Source organism: Gopherus evgoodei, chromosome 7 (genome assembly GCF_007399415.2).
Source record: "Gopherus evgoodei ecotype Sinaloan lineage chromosome 7, rGopEvg1_v1.p, whole genome shotgun sequence".
In the NCBI taxonomy this organism is placed as follows: Eukaryota; Metazoa; Chordata; order Testudines; family Testudinidae; genus Gopherus; species Gopherus evgoodei.
Genome location: NC_044328.1, coordinates 106,314,118 through 106,328,503, shown reverse-complemented (window position 1 = coordinate 106,328,503; position 14,386 = coordinate 106,314,118). Strand labels below are relative to the sequence as shown.

General features: G+C 35.1%; 1 protein-coding gene across 15 annotated transcripts in view; it reads right to left on the bottom strand.

Moving 5' to 3' along the window:
• Positions 1–14,386, bottom strand: part of SLMAP (sarcolemma associated protein) — a 179,887-nt gene that overhangs the window by 20,549 nt on the left and 144,952 nt on the right. For 12 of the 15 annotated variants that reach the window (XM_030571350.1, XM_030571345.1, XM_030571351.1 and 9 more), the window contains 4 exons: positions 11,316–11,396; positions 11,100–11,159; positions 2,803–2,925; positions 1,871–1,945 (listed from right to left, as the gene is read on the bottom strand). In XM_030571350.1, coding sequence (XP_030427210.1) covers positions 1,871–1,945; positions 2,803–2,925; positions 11,100–11,159; positions 11,316–11,396 — 339 coding nt within the window. The remainder of the gene's footprint in view (positions 1–1,870; positions 1,946–2,802; positions 2,926–11,099; positions 11,160–11,315; positions 11,397–14,386) is intronic. The other 3 variants (XM_030571356.1, XM_030571360.1, XM_030571357.1) reach the window with 1 other exon arrangement.

The following is a 14,386-nucleotide window of genomic DNA, read 5'->3' as shown; positions in this document are numbered from 1 at the left end:
TTTGTTTTCTGCCTGCCTGCTTTCTCTGAGCTTTGGAGAAGTAGTTCTGTTTTCTAATCTTCTGTTTCTAAGTGTAAGGACAAAGAGATCAGATAGTAAGTTATATGGTTTCTTTTCTTTGGTATTTGCATGAATATAAGTGCTGGAGTGCTTTGATTTGTATTCTTTTTGAATAAGGCTGTTTATTCAATATTCTTTTAAGCAATTAACCCTGTATTGTGTCACCTTAATACAGAGAGACCATTTGTATGTATTTTTCTTTCTTTTTATATAAAGCTTTCTTTTAAGACCTGTTGAAGTTTTCTTTACTGGGAAATTTCAGGAAAATTGAGTCTGTACTCACCAGGGAATTGGTGGGAGGAAGAAATCAGGGGGGGGAGATCTGTGTGTGTTGGATTTGCTAGCCTGATTTTGCATTCCCTCTGGGTGAAGAGGAAAGTACTTTTGTTTCCAGGACTGGAAACGGAGAGGGGGAGTCACTCTGTTTGGATTCACAGAGCTTGTGTCTGTGTATCTCTCCAGGAGCACCTGGAGGGGGGAAGGGAAAAAGGATTATTTCCCTTTGTTGTGAAACTCAAGGGATTTGGGTCTTGGGGTCCCCAGGGAAGGTTTTCCAGGGGGACCAGAGTGCCCCAAAACACTCTAATTTTTTGGTTGGCAGCAAGTACCAGGTCCAAGCTGGTAGCTAAGCTTGGAGGTTTTCATGCTAACCCCCATAATTTGGACGCTAAGGTCCAAATCTGGGACTAAGGTTATGACATGGTGTAGCAGCGGTGGGATATAGACAGAATCCAGAAGCCAGTAGGAATATTATATTTTTCTTTTCTCTGCTAAGGGCTTTTTAGCAGAGAGAAACAGTTTGATTTTAAAAGGGAACCAGAGAGAATTTTTTTTTTTTTTTTGCTCTCTCTGGCAGTTTGTGGCTTGCATGTTAAGCAAGAAATCATTAAGGTGCTATTAAAAGTCTTTTGTCACACAATAGCACTCCCATTGAGAGTCATTACCAGCACTATATAAATGCAAATAAAGTGGTTTTTCAGGTTTACTTAACATTGAAGATTAGCTAAAGGCACTGTTGCTAGGCAGACTTCAGGAGGCAACAGAGAACCTGCAGTTCGGAAGATAAACACCGGAGGGCACCCCAACACAAGAAAACAGGAACCATGACTTCTAAGGCAAAAATTGAGGCCGAAGAACAAATCAAAGAAGCTGAACACAGGCGAGAGATGGAAAAACACAAACAGGAACTAGAAATAAAACAAAAAGAGATGGAAATGAAAGAAAGAGAAGAACAAATCAAAGAGGCAGCACACAAAAGAAAACTAACAGAAGATTAGAAAACAGAACTACTTCTCCAAAGCTCAGAGAAAGCAGGCAGACAGAAAACAAAGACCTCAGACACAAAATTCCCTCCACCCAAAGTTGAAAAAATCCGGTTTCCTGATTGGTCCTCTGGTCAGGTGCTTCAGGTGGAAGAGACATTAACCCTTAGCTATCTGTTTATGACAGCATAAACCCTAAAACACTAAGAATTGAGCATGCCTGTCAAGTTCAGAATGCCTGTCAAAAGACAATGTAAGGTAGCACAACAGGCCTTTTTGGAGAATCTAAAAGTGAAAGGGAGAGAGAAAAAACATACACTAGAGATTATTTCCTGATAAAACCTAGAAAATACAATGAATCAGAAGTGTATGAATCACTGAGAAGCATAAATTGACACAGTTCAACTCTCAAGAAGAGAAATTAGACTAAGATTCATAGATAATTATTTCCTTTTATAAAAGTTGCCCGATGCCACCAAAAGTGATTGAAGTATTTTCTTTTATGCCTGAGGTATAAAGAATGGAGAGAAAAATCAATTATTTCATACCTTGCAGAAACTGTATTTGCTTGGTGGACTCCTCAACCTGCAGCCGGTATGCTTTTCTTTCTTCTTCCAGTAGTGCTATAAATGAAAGTGGAAATGTGCCTAAAGTTGTAATTAGTTAAAAATTTAAAAAAATGTTCAGCTGTCTAGTTTAATAATATAAAAGTTATTCTCAAAATCAAATTATTTCCCCAAAATGGATTTTGAAAGATTAAGATAATCAGATTATTTCAACAAATCATCAACGCTAATACATATGTAAGTAGTTTAATAAAAAGTTAATACTTTCAAATGATTTTTGGTAGTAGTATAATTAGTTCAGATTGTAAATAATTAATATTGCCAGTCGTTTTGTCTTGAAAATGCAACTGTATTGTGTGTGAGGGAGAAACAGATAGAAAGAAATTTGTAGAGATTTCCCAAAAGAATGTCGACTACAATGAGTTTGAGCTACATTACACAGTTTTCTGCAAAAACAAACCAACACTTTTGCTATTTGCACTGCTACGATTATAACAGGATGTATGGATGAGGAGTCTAAAAAATGATCTAGCTATCAGTGAACTCATTTAACTATCTTAATTATCCAATTAAAATAGATGAATCAAAGAATACACATAGATAAATAAATTTTGCATTTCATTAACTCACTTAAAAGTTGTGGTACTGCTCAAAGCAGACTATCACGTCAATTTAGGCCCAAAATTTAGGTTTTGTATAAAAGATTACTTATAAGCTAGAGACACTGTCAGGTTAAAGATACTTTTTTCTACATATGGGCAGTAAAACAAAACATATACTATATTAGACAAAATTGGTTTAAGCATCCCCTTTTAAGATTAACTGATATATTTATTTAAGAACAATTAATTGGATTTGCACTTAAATTTGATTCTGCAGGGCGGTCATTCAAATGTTGTTTATCTCTGTCTCACCTTGAAGTTCAAAGCATTTTTGTTTACTTGTTCTAGCCAGCTCTTGGGCTTCAATCAGCTCCTTGTGCAGCTGCTGAATTTCTTGTTTAGTCTCTGTTTCTGATTGAGCACCCTGCAATTCATCTGATAAAAGAACATTTTTCTTTTAAAGCATAAGTTTACATAGCAATTTTATTTGTACTGCCACATAAAGACAGGCAATGTTTTTGGATTCAATCATGCAACATTAGCCACAATAGTTATCATTGGGTTAGGTAGAATTAGCAAAAAATATTAATTTATTTATCAGTTTGTTTTAATCTTGAGGGAAATGAAAATAAACAATCATAGTTAAATCCAACATGCAAAAAAACATAACACATATATAAGGAATCCCAGTTTACATAACACTTAGTGAAATTTAAACTTTTTTTTAAAAATATTGTATAGAATTGGCATCTCTCAGGATTACATTCATGAAGCCTTATGTTGCCGATATTTCATTAAAAAAGTTCTTTTTGTGCATGTAAAGTAATTTATAAAGTATAAAGAATGTACACTGTTTCTTTGAAAGTCAACTTCACAAGTTGCTAGCACAAAGAATTCAGTATGTCATTTCAACAATGATAAAACACAACATTATTTATAATGCCATACCTAGGCTAACATTTTTGAATTGGGTGTCTAAAGGTAGGCACTTACATGAAAGCACCCTGATTTTACAGAAACTCTAAAGCAAGCCATTTGAAGTCAACATGAAAAGCAGATGTTAGGCCCAACTGAAAGTCCAGCCAAGTTTTGGCCTAAAAAAACCCTAGCTTCACTGTGATCTTACTCTGAAAATATTAAAAGTTCCTTTAATCTGAGATCATGTCTAAGGATGTATTTTTAGCTCAAATAATGGTAAGTATATGAATTACAATACATAAAACTTTTCAAATCTGATCTTCCCCATCTCAAAGTTTTTGTATTATTTATAAAATTGCACAAATAAAAGACCTCAGGGAACAAAAAGAAATCATCTGTGCCAATGGACTAGAAATATTCATATTTGTCTGAAATAAATACAAAATACTTTTTCAACTTGAATTTATTGAATACTCAAATAGCAGAAAAGAGAAACATATAAAGAGATGTGTAAAAACCTTAACTAATAACAGCATATCATTCCATTGTCTATTAATAACTGAGTATCAGTAGTATGACTTGGCGGACTACAGGAGAAAGAGACAGTTCTAGCTCCAAGGAATTTTCAGTCTTAGAATGTGATCCTTGAAACTCTTACGCATTTAACATTTCTCATGTAAGTGTTATTCACGTAAGGGTTTGTAGAATCAGGCCCTTATAGGGAAACAGACAATGTCAAACTCCATTGATGTAATATATGTAAGGTAGAAACGTCAAGGAATTCAAGTCAATTGTCTGGTTGCAGAAAAATAGAGAGAACAAGAAAGTCCAGCTATCCGACATGAGAAACAAAAGAAGCATGTATTACATAGCTTATGGTTAATAAACTGACAATCCCAAAATCCATACAGAACAAAAATTAATTTATATTGTGCAGAAGAAAAACCCTAGTCAAGACCCAGAGATACTTTTACTGGAGAGTCCAGACAAACTACTAATGATTGTTCATTATTAAGTTTTTACTTTTGCTATATATTGTTTATACTTGTTTATTTATTTAGCTTTATATTAGATCAAGGAAATAACTGTTCTAGTTAGTTCCTTGTCTCAAATTATTATTTTTCTTAAATAAGCTAGTTATTTCACCATACCACCACAAAGTACTTATCATATCACATCTCTCCAGAAAAATATCTTGTGCTTGTCTTATTCATGCAGTAATAAACTCCATGTCTTGGATCTCTTGCAATTTCTTTAACCACATATTAATGGATTTTCCCCTTGAACGCCAAAGTAGCGTTATACATTTCCATGCTGTGGCAGTTAACATCCTGAACATGGATCTTTCTTTGTGGCTGACCACTGTTGCAGGTGTCTCCCCTAAAATATAACAAATTGGATTTTTGTCAAACTGAATATTAATATATATTTCATGTTGTGTGTGTCCACAAGTTTGTGTCTTATTATATCCTCAAAATATAGGAAAGATGTCCATTACAACATCTCCAGCAGAGATGAGAAATGTAACAATAGCTTTTTTGATCCTTACAAGGGTATAAAGATTAAGTGCTACAATTAATTTCCACAGCAATCACCTTGTGGATGGGGAAGTAATGATGCCAGCTTCTTTAAAACACACATTTTTAATGTTTAGATTTTTACATACTGGGATTATAAAAAAGGATAAAATGGGAAAACTGAAATAATTGAACAAAATATTTTCTTCTGTGATCAACTGGAGTTTCTAACCACAGTTTTTCGTTATTATAGAGGTATTGTTCTCAGTCTCTCAGAGATAAAAGCTTGTGTAGTTGGACATTTTTTCATGCCTAATGAGATTGTCAACCTTTTCATTCATGTACTGAAAACAAGTCGTGTACAGGTCAGGTATGGTAAAGAAGTAGTGCCCCACCGATAGATAGAGTAGAAATCTCAGCTAAGATTTCTGGTGAACAGCTTCTCTCCCATCAACTGTAGATTCTATTTTAACAGTAACACTGTTCCTTAGGAGCTGGAAAACTATTCAAGTTATCAGACAGGTCCACAGAGTGGGAGAAGGCACGAGCCATACTTTTGGGGGTTTTCTCTTTCCCCCACCCTCCTCGGACCAAACAAATATTTATTTATACAAAGTGGAACAGCTCAAATAGGAGAGATTGATCCTGAGCAGAGGCTTGAACTCAGATCTCTCTCCTGTTTGAGCTGTTCCACTTCATACAAATAAATATTAATTTGGTCAGAAAGAGAGAGAAATTGACTCTACAGCCCAATGACTAGGGGTACTCACCTGGAACGTGGGACTCCTGGGTTCAAGTACCTGCTCAAAATCAGGTAGAACAAGGACTTGAGCCTGACTCTCCCACATTCCAAATGACTGCCCTACCTTCCAGGCTATTCAGGGGGTCAGTTGCTCTTATTTTGACCAGAAATTCCATCCGGAACCTGAGAAACTTCTCTTGACATAGTTTCTTCAAGCCCAGTATGTCTCAAACAGTTCCAGTTTTTATGAATCAGTATTGTCCAACAAAGAAAATTTCATCAAAAAGTTATCAAAGATTACTGAACTGTGTGGCAATTAGTTTGTAAATGTATAATTTTGCAAACTGTTCTTCAGAACAACTTGAATCGGAATTGGAACACACAGTCTACGTGCTCTTTCCCTTGCATGCAAAATTGCAACAAGCAATTCTAAAAGGCTGGACTTAATGTTTTGGCCATTCTAGCTTTAATTAAGGGTTTCTATTAAAATTTGTGGAATGTGTATTTCCACATCTAGAATAGCACAAGATATTTTCTTAAGTCTAAACGGGACTAAAGTATGCTCATCCCAAAATGAATATTGCACAATTTTCCCTCTAATTGCCACACAAATATTTGCAGAAGGAATTCATGTAAACTTATCAGTGATATGAGAGTTATAAAAAGTATTTGATGACTGCTTAGTAGTAAACCACTTCAGTCTTCAAGAGTTAATATTTCACGTGGGAAGAAAGTGAAAAGGAAAAACAAAATATTTTAGAATATTTATCTAGACTTAAGTTTCTTCATCAAAACAATATTTCTTGATCTCACAAATAGTTGTGACCTATAACAGAATTAATAAGGCAAAGATAAAAATAGGACAAACCCTCCTCCCAAAAGCAGACACTGACACAAAGTGAAGTGAGATAGGGAAAGAAAGGACATCAAATTTTCTAGTTTATATAGACACATCTCTTTGAGAGTGGCAAGGATGAGAGTTCTGAAAAGTGAGAAATAAGTAGTTTTGCCCAAAACATTCCATTAACCATTCATATATCAGCAAATCCAAAAGGAAGAATAAATCACCATCATAAGTGTAGAAGGCATCCAACTTCCAAAACATCTAGAGGAAGAGGACAAACTACACTCTTAAGTATCAGAAAGCCTTCAGCTGATATCAGGCAGGATAACTTGCTATATACTGAAACCAGAAAAAGGTGCAAAGGGCAACATTCAAAATAGCTTCAAGACAAGTGGCTGAGATTATCTGTATTTAAGATCATCAGAATGCCAGGGGCACAGAAGTCAATGCTGGCTCCAATATATCTGCCAACCCTTAAAGCCTCTGCCTCACATCAAAGTATCAATGCACTGAAAGAATAAGTTAATCACTCCCTTAAGTATCAAGGACTTCTTCTATGTTTGTCTCCATGGATAGTGTTAGAACTGCTGTGTAAAAGTTAGCATAATTTGTGCCTTGTTCCTTCACCAATCTGGTTCAAGGCAAGAAGTCTGAACACGGATATTCTTCTTAAGGCCGTGAGCCATGTCACAAAAATGTGAGACATATTCTATGATGGTATGCGAGAGACAACTTGTGGAAACATTTTCCACACAACTGAAATTATCTGTCTAATGTCAGAATCTGCCATCAAATAAATGTTAAGACCCTAGAAAGTCATTACAGGAAAAACAGACCAACACTGCCAAATCTGACGGCAGGCAGGAAAAAAAGGCACCATGAGAACTCCACCGATATGGTTGCCTTTACAGAAGTGGTCTTACTGTACATATATAAGCACAGAACCCTGAGAGGCTCTGCCTTTTAGTTGTCCCATATCCATGTGCATCCATAAGAGTCAGAATCTGTGGAAGCAATTTCATGAAGTAAGACATTTGCCCAGCTCTCATTTGAGGCACCTCTAAGCCCATTTCCAGAGCTCTTGAAGGACCCTATCCAATGTGAGCCTCCCTCTGGGGAAAAAACATTGTTCTACTGAAATCAAATAAATTAAACACATACATTTTTGTCAAATTCATGAAACACTGAGTATGCAAACTGTATTATGTAACAACTGAATGCATCATTTGTAATCTAAAGAAACATTAGGAAGTTGATGATAAGAACTATCAGTGCTAGCTGCCTTGATTGTTTCCTGCTGCTGTATTTGTTGGACACAGACACCTATTTTTAATTCTTCAACTTTTCTTTGTAATTATCAGCTACTGACAGACTTAGCCTGTCTTTAAAAGGCAAATTTCAAGAAACCTCTATTAGTAGTTGATAAATACATTACCTCATCAACAAAACAAAGTCTGGTAAATGCACAAAAGTATTGTGGATTTTTTCCCCCACACTTCGGCTTGTATAAAGTAGAAACAGTATTAATAAATTTGAAGTTTAATGATAGAAAACACACATGAAAGAAACAGAAGCAGAATTAAACGTTTCACCATCCTCTTGTTCCATGAATTATAGTAACTTCCTAGGTTGTTTTCTACATTCCAGTAAATAATCAAACCAACTGAAACACTAGTTCTCCATCTGACACTTCTGCATTTTCCTAGAAGCCCCATGAACAGCTTCTAGTTCAGTAAAACTTTTGTCTTCCCATGGCTCTACTAATGCATAGCTAAGCCAACTAAGTCCTACTCTAACAAGTAAGATTCTCTTTAGTAGGGAAGGAAGCGAGATGCCTAATGCAGCATTCTGAAAAGTTTGTTGAATAAAATTGCTGGCTTACAGGCTGTGTGTGAAATTATTACAATAGAAGTTAAAAAGCAACAAGAGTGTCCTGTAGCACCTTATAGACTAACAGACATATTGGAGCATAAGCTTTTGTGGGTGAATACCCACTTCGTCAGACACAGCCCACACACGTTTTCACCCACGAAAGCTTATGCTCCAATATGTCTGTTAGTCGATAAGGTGTCACAGGACTCTTTGTTGCTTTTTAAATATCCAGTCTAACACAGTTACCCCTCTGATACTTAACAGAAGTTAATGATTTATTGCTGAAGATATTTAAGAGATATTTCATAATAATGGACTGTAAGGAGCAATAAATAATTTCAGCATGCAAATCAATGAGGTTGGTCAACATCTAAAGTAATTTATTAAATGTGTAATTCAACAGCAGTATTATTTCTCTTGTATGGCAAGACAAAATACTAAAATGTAAAAAATGAAATTACTTTCCTGCTGGAAACAATTTGGAAGTTCAGTACTGATGACTGCTTGGATTTTCAATTGTGGAAAGGTTGTTATAGACCATATAAATAATTCACAGGTGTGAATAATTATCCCTGTTTGCAGGAGTGGCCTAAGTAAAGTAATGTGACTTATTTGAGATCTCTGGTTTTAGTGCTGTTTGAGAGAACTAATGTTTGATTTTGCTGGGATCTGATTGGCCAAAATCTTCCCGTCTCACATGACGTAAGCAGATAGAGAGTAGCTAAAGCATTCATGAACAAATCAATAGGAACCCACCTGCATATTATAGGAAAGGGAACTAGATGGTCTGACAGCTCTTTTCCACCATTACTTTTTTTTCCCTCACCAAAAACATGATTAAAATCATGTTGACTTCCAGAATTGCTCTTAAAAAAATTAACTGTTTCAGAATGGTAAAAGTAATACTTTTGTAATAAGGTATTTTTTGCCTACAGTACAGCATGCATATCTTAAAAGGCAGACAAACTGATTTTTAAATAAGTGAATTCTTTTGTAGTTTGATACCCTGTTTTACAAATTTCAGCCTTGAACTCATTTACATAGTTGAATTATAATACTTCAAACTTAAGACAATATTTAATACATTAAATACAGAGGGATTAATGAATTATCTTTCAACATTCGAAATTAGTTTCTGGTTAAAATAAATATATTTATTACATATATACATATATTTATCTGAAATGTGGGTGAACAGGGATTTGCTATTGTTCTATTATTTGCTATTGCAAATTATTTCTTGGCTTTCTGTCCTGCATAAGAAGAACTGCAGATAAACACACATTCTGAAGTATACACACATATTTTGTACTTCAAGGTTTGTCTGCTTCAACAACATATTATGATAAAATTCACAACCAGTAATATTCATGTAGCTTTTCTTTGAAAGAAGCAACACATTCCACATATTGAAATTTACTACTAAAAATATTAAAGTAATTATGTTAACTTACGGAACGTGACAGTATTAAATTTTATCTATTGGCAGATGAAGTCAGTGCATATATCTAAGTTCCCATTAATGGCATTAATTACATTTACCAAACCAAACTTACTGATATGTCCTTGACTTTTCAAACATTTGAATTCTTAAACTGTTTCACCAGATTCTAATCTGCCAAAATAAGCTATACTCCATATATTTTTGTTGGTTAGCTATTTCACTGAACATTTTGTAATTGCTCTGAAGTACTTCAGATATAAAAATCTCTCATCTTTTCCAGTAAAAATTTGGGAAAATATATACAACTGAGGAAGTGATCTTATGTTAGTTTCTGTATGGTTTCCAAGTTTTTGAGCTAACAAAGTTAATAGTGTTCCTTTCATTTGTAACCCAACATAAGAACTGTATCATTGTTGACCATAAAAGAAAAAAGTCAATAATTACAGAAGTGAAGCAAAAGTTTACCTTTCAACATGTTAAATATAATGGTATATTAATATTTTATCACTTATATTTAAACTATTTTTCATGTGATCAATTTGAAAAAATCAATTGGCTGAACATGGCAAGTTTTCTGTTAAACAGTAAATACATTTTTAGGTCTGACTGCAGTATGAAGGTCTCCTGCAGAAGAATTTGATTTTCTAATTTCAATGTCCAAAGTTAATATATCCAATATAGGCTGTTTTGTTTAGCAAATCCTGAAAAATCTAAGGTAACATCTACGATAAACCATAAATATATTCATAACTGAAGATTTACAGTTCTCTAAATACAAATAATACCAAAATTACAAACTAAAGAGACTTTTTCATCACTGATGGAAACAATTTACACAGATAATAGCCATTTTAAGCATTATTGGGTAACAATGACCAGAAGAGATACACAGATTAACAACCAAGAAACAGAACACAAAGAAAAACTATTATTTTCTTGACTTGTGCTTTAAGTTACAAATGAAGATTTATTTTAGCAGCACTGGTGTGAACTGGAGAAAAAAAAAAAAGAGTACTCTAATTTTAAAATGTCACTTATCTCTACACTATCACTTGGCTACATTATTTTATTTCAGATGAATGAATCACAATTTCTTTTCAAACATACCTCCCTAACAAAGTAATTTAAATATTTAAACTGGAGCACTTCTCACTTAACTACAAATATTCATCTGACAGAAATACAGAGTCCTAGAATAAAACACGCATGTATTATTCAGAATGTGGATGTCACACTACATCTTAAAGTTAAAAAATATGTAAATTTGTTTACCTTTTAAAAGAGATACTTTAGCAATAGGTTCATTTAGTTCTTGTTCATCCATTTGAGCATCTAAAACAAAAAAGTTAAATTGCTTTAAAACAGCAGGTAGACTTTATTTGGCTGGGCTAAATATGAAATATAGCTTATGTTCTAGATTCTAATAGCAAACCGTAACATACTTACGAACACCAAAGCCATTTTGCAGAAATTTACACCCAAATTTACCTGTAGTGTCGTCACTGCTTTTCTCCTTGCTTGGACTAAGAGTATCTGACAAATCAGATTCTTTTGCTCTTGCTTGGTTTTCTGTAAGAGAGAAGGAGAACCTCAATTAAAATGTGTGTTTTTCCTATGGCTTTCCTCCCCTCTTAGTATAAATTCTAGATCTACTGCTAGAAGCTGCTTAAAGTGCAGAACTGAAGAAAACTGTTACACTTGTGCTTTAATAAAAGCCAGTGTTTTTCTTGTGTCTTTAAAATCCCACTCCAAAATGAATTAAACAGCCATAGGATCAAATATTTAATGTTACAGTCTAACATGAGATGGTAACTGCCTCATAGATAGCCTCAGCTTTTGTTTAAAGCTGTACTCTTGCCAGTTGGAACCCAGTGTAAAAGCTGGTTGTTTTGTTCAGTCTTTCTGGGAACAAATCAGAAAAAACAGCAACAACATTTCCAGAACAATACAGATATTGTATCATGATGGAAAGAAAATGCTGCTGAGAACAAAACTTGATTTTGCAGTGTTTTGACTAAGTAAAAGAACAGCAATAGATGCGTATGTGCATTGTGTTGTAATATAAATTTGAAATGAAATATGAACAAAGATTAATCTTAGTAATGCGAATCATCAGTATTTTAACTAGTTTTTTTAAAATAGTTTTACGTTTAAGTTATGTTAATAGGAAATGGTCTAAATGCTTGCACAAAAGCACCTCTGAAAGGGCTTATGGATCATCAGCCTTCTATATTCTGTCCTCTAGATAGTTACATGAAGTTTAATGGAACCATGGAAGCAGTTTTTTGGCTAGGTCTAGAGGTCTCACAAGGAGAGAAAACGGGAAGGGAAGTGGACTTCATTATCCTAATTCATCCTTTTCCCATGCAACAGTCCGCTTGACTCACCAAGGCCAAAGACTCACTTTATGTGCCTGTAATAGCTTAATTTTATCTCTGAACTTCAATTTAGCTCAGATGGATGCACACAGACACAATGGCGGCGGACCAAAAGACAAGAATTATGAATCATGCCCTCATCATCAAGGCTTGAGGACACACATAAAAGTATTCTTGGCTCATTGCACTCTGGCTTGTTTGGATAGCACTGTTGTCTACCCACAAATTGGTGGACCCTTCTCCTTGGGCACAAGTGCCAGGTAATGAAGGATTTAGATACACAGATAGCTATTATAATGCTCCCAGTATAGAGTCTTTCCTTCCATATCAGCATGAAGCACTGTCAACACAAATCCTGTCTTCACCTGCTGATATTTAATGTACGTGCCACCCCCCACCCAAAAAAAACCCCAAAGAAACCATCTAGCAGAAGAGCGAAGAAAGAATATGCAGTTATAGGCAAATAAGTGCATGGGAAACCTATCAGAATTATGTAAAAGAAAGTTATCAGACACTGTGAACTTGTTATTTCTTGTCAGACAAAGACTCCGCGGAACTGAAAAGCAAAAACAAATTCAACAGAAACTAACACCCTTGCTCCGGGAAACAGACAAGTGGTCAAAGGGTAAGACACAGATAGTTTAACAGAATATGCTTTTCCCTTTCATACAGGACAAGGTAAAAAAGATTGCACCAGGTCATCATGTCAGAGGAACATCCAGATGTGTGAGTCACAACAGAAGATAAATAAACAAACAAGGTACCTCATTTTTGTTAACAGATGTTAGTCAAGAAAGAAGGTGGTAGCCATCAACATATGCCTTCCCCTAAGACTAATGGTTCAAGAGTTCTGGCAGCTATTTCCTTGCTCTGCTTCACACTTACCATGGACAAGTTACTTAACCTCAGTGTCTAACTTTCCCTGTCTGTAAAGTGAGAGAAGTACTTCCCTACCTTACAGGGATAAGAGATTTCATTCATTAATCTTTTTAAAGCATTTCATTGTACTTGGATAGAAGGTACATAGTAACTACCAAATAATTATAATCCAGTCCATAAAATTGCCTTTGGAGCTCTGACAAGCATTAACCAAAATAACATATTTGCTTTAAAACCTAGGTGGCTAGACTAGCACTGTCAAATTTAGGCTCTAAAAGTTTGTCCCATGTTGTTTATGTCAGTGGCTATTCCAGAAATATTAAGATGAGCAAGTTTACATCGGGTAACTCCATTTCCATATATAGCATATCTAGTATTTGCTCTATGCAAAATAGGATAAAAGGTACAAGTTCTAGACCCTGGATTCCATCACGCACACAAGATCCATAATCAGAGTTAGACTTTACTGGATTTTAGGAGACGCCATGTGCAGGATTGTGCATCTGAAATGGTAGAAGTCAAAGTGACTAAGGACTTGCCTAGATGGTGAATTCTTGCGCAACAAGCCAGGATGTGAATTTACCACACACCAGGTTGCTGCTCAGTAACTCAGTGAAAGTCTTGGAATGTGGATTAGCATACTGCAGCTTGAAAACACAGAATGCTAAACTGCTCCAGAACTTTCACTGCAGGTCCACGCAGTAAATTACTGCATGGCAAGCTAGTAAATACAGAGTCACACCCTGGCTCATCCTCATAGTGAGTTACTATGTGGCAAGCCCCAAGTAGCTTGGTAGGTTGAGGAACTAGATTTCTATTCTGGAAACCAGAAGTCAACAAGTACATATTACTTTAGTGGTCTCATCCTACTTTCTTATGGACATTTGCCTGGGTCTAATGCCACAAAGTTTAGGTAGTTTCTTGGTCACCCTTGGTTAAGAAGCCTAAAACAAATATTAAAAGTAATAGGGGTATTTTCAGGAGGAGCAGTGGCAGACTCAAGGACAGAAATTCATTCAGTAGTCCAATTCTGATCTCATTTACTCAGAGCTTACCACAATGTAACTGTGATCAAAATCTGGCCCAATAGCTACTTGTACAACTCTTTAGTGTAGTCCCCTACTTTCATATATACTAAGCTCACTTTTCCAAAATCTGCAGGTATTGCACTTTTATGAAAAATTTGACTAATTTTTATATACCACAGTTTGGTAACACAAAGCTCTTTCCTGGGATTTTTTTTTCCATTTCAATTTTTTCACACTTTCAATAGTGAAAGTGAGTTACTTTAATGCATGAGAT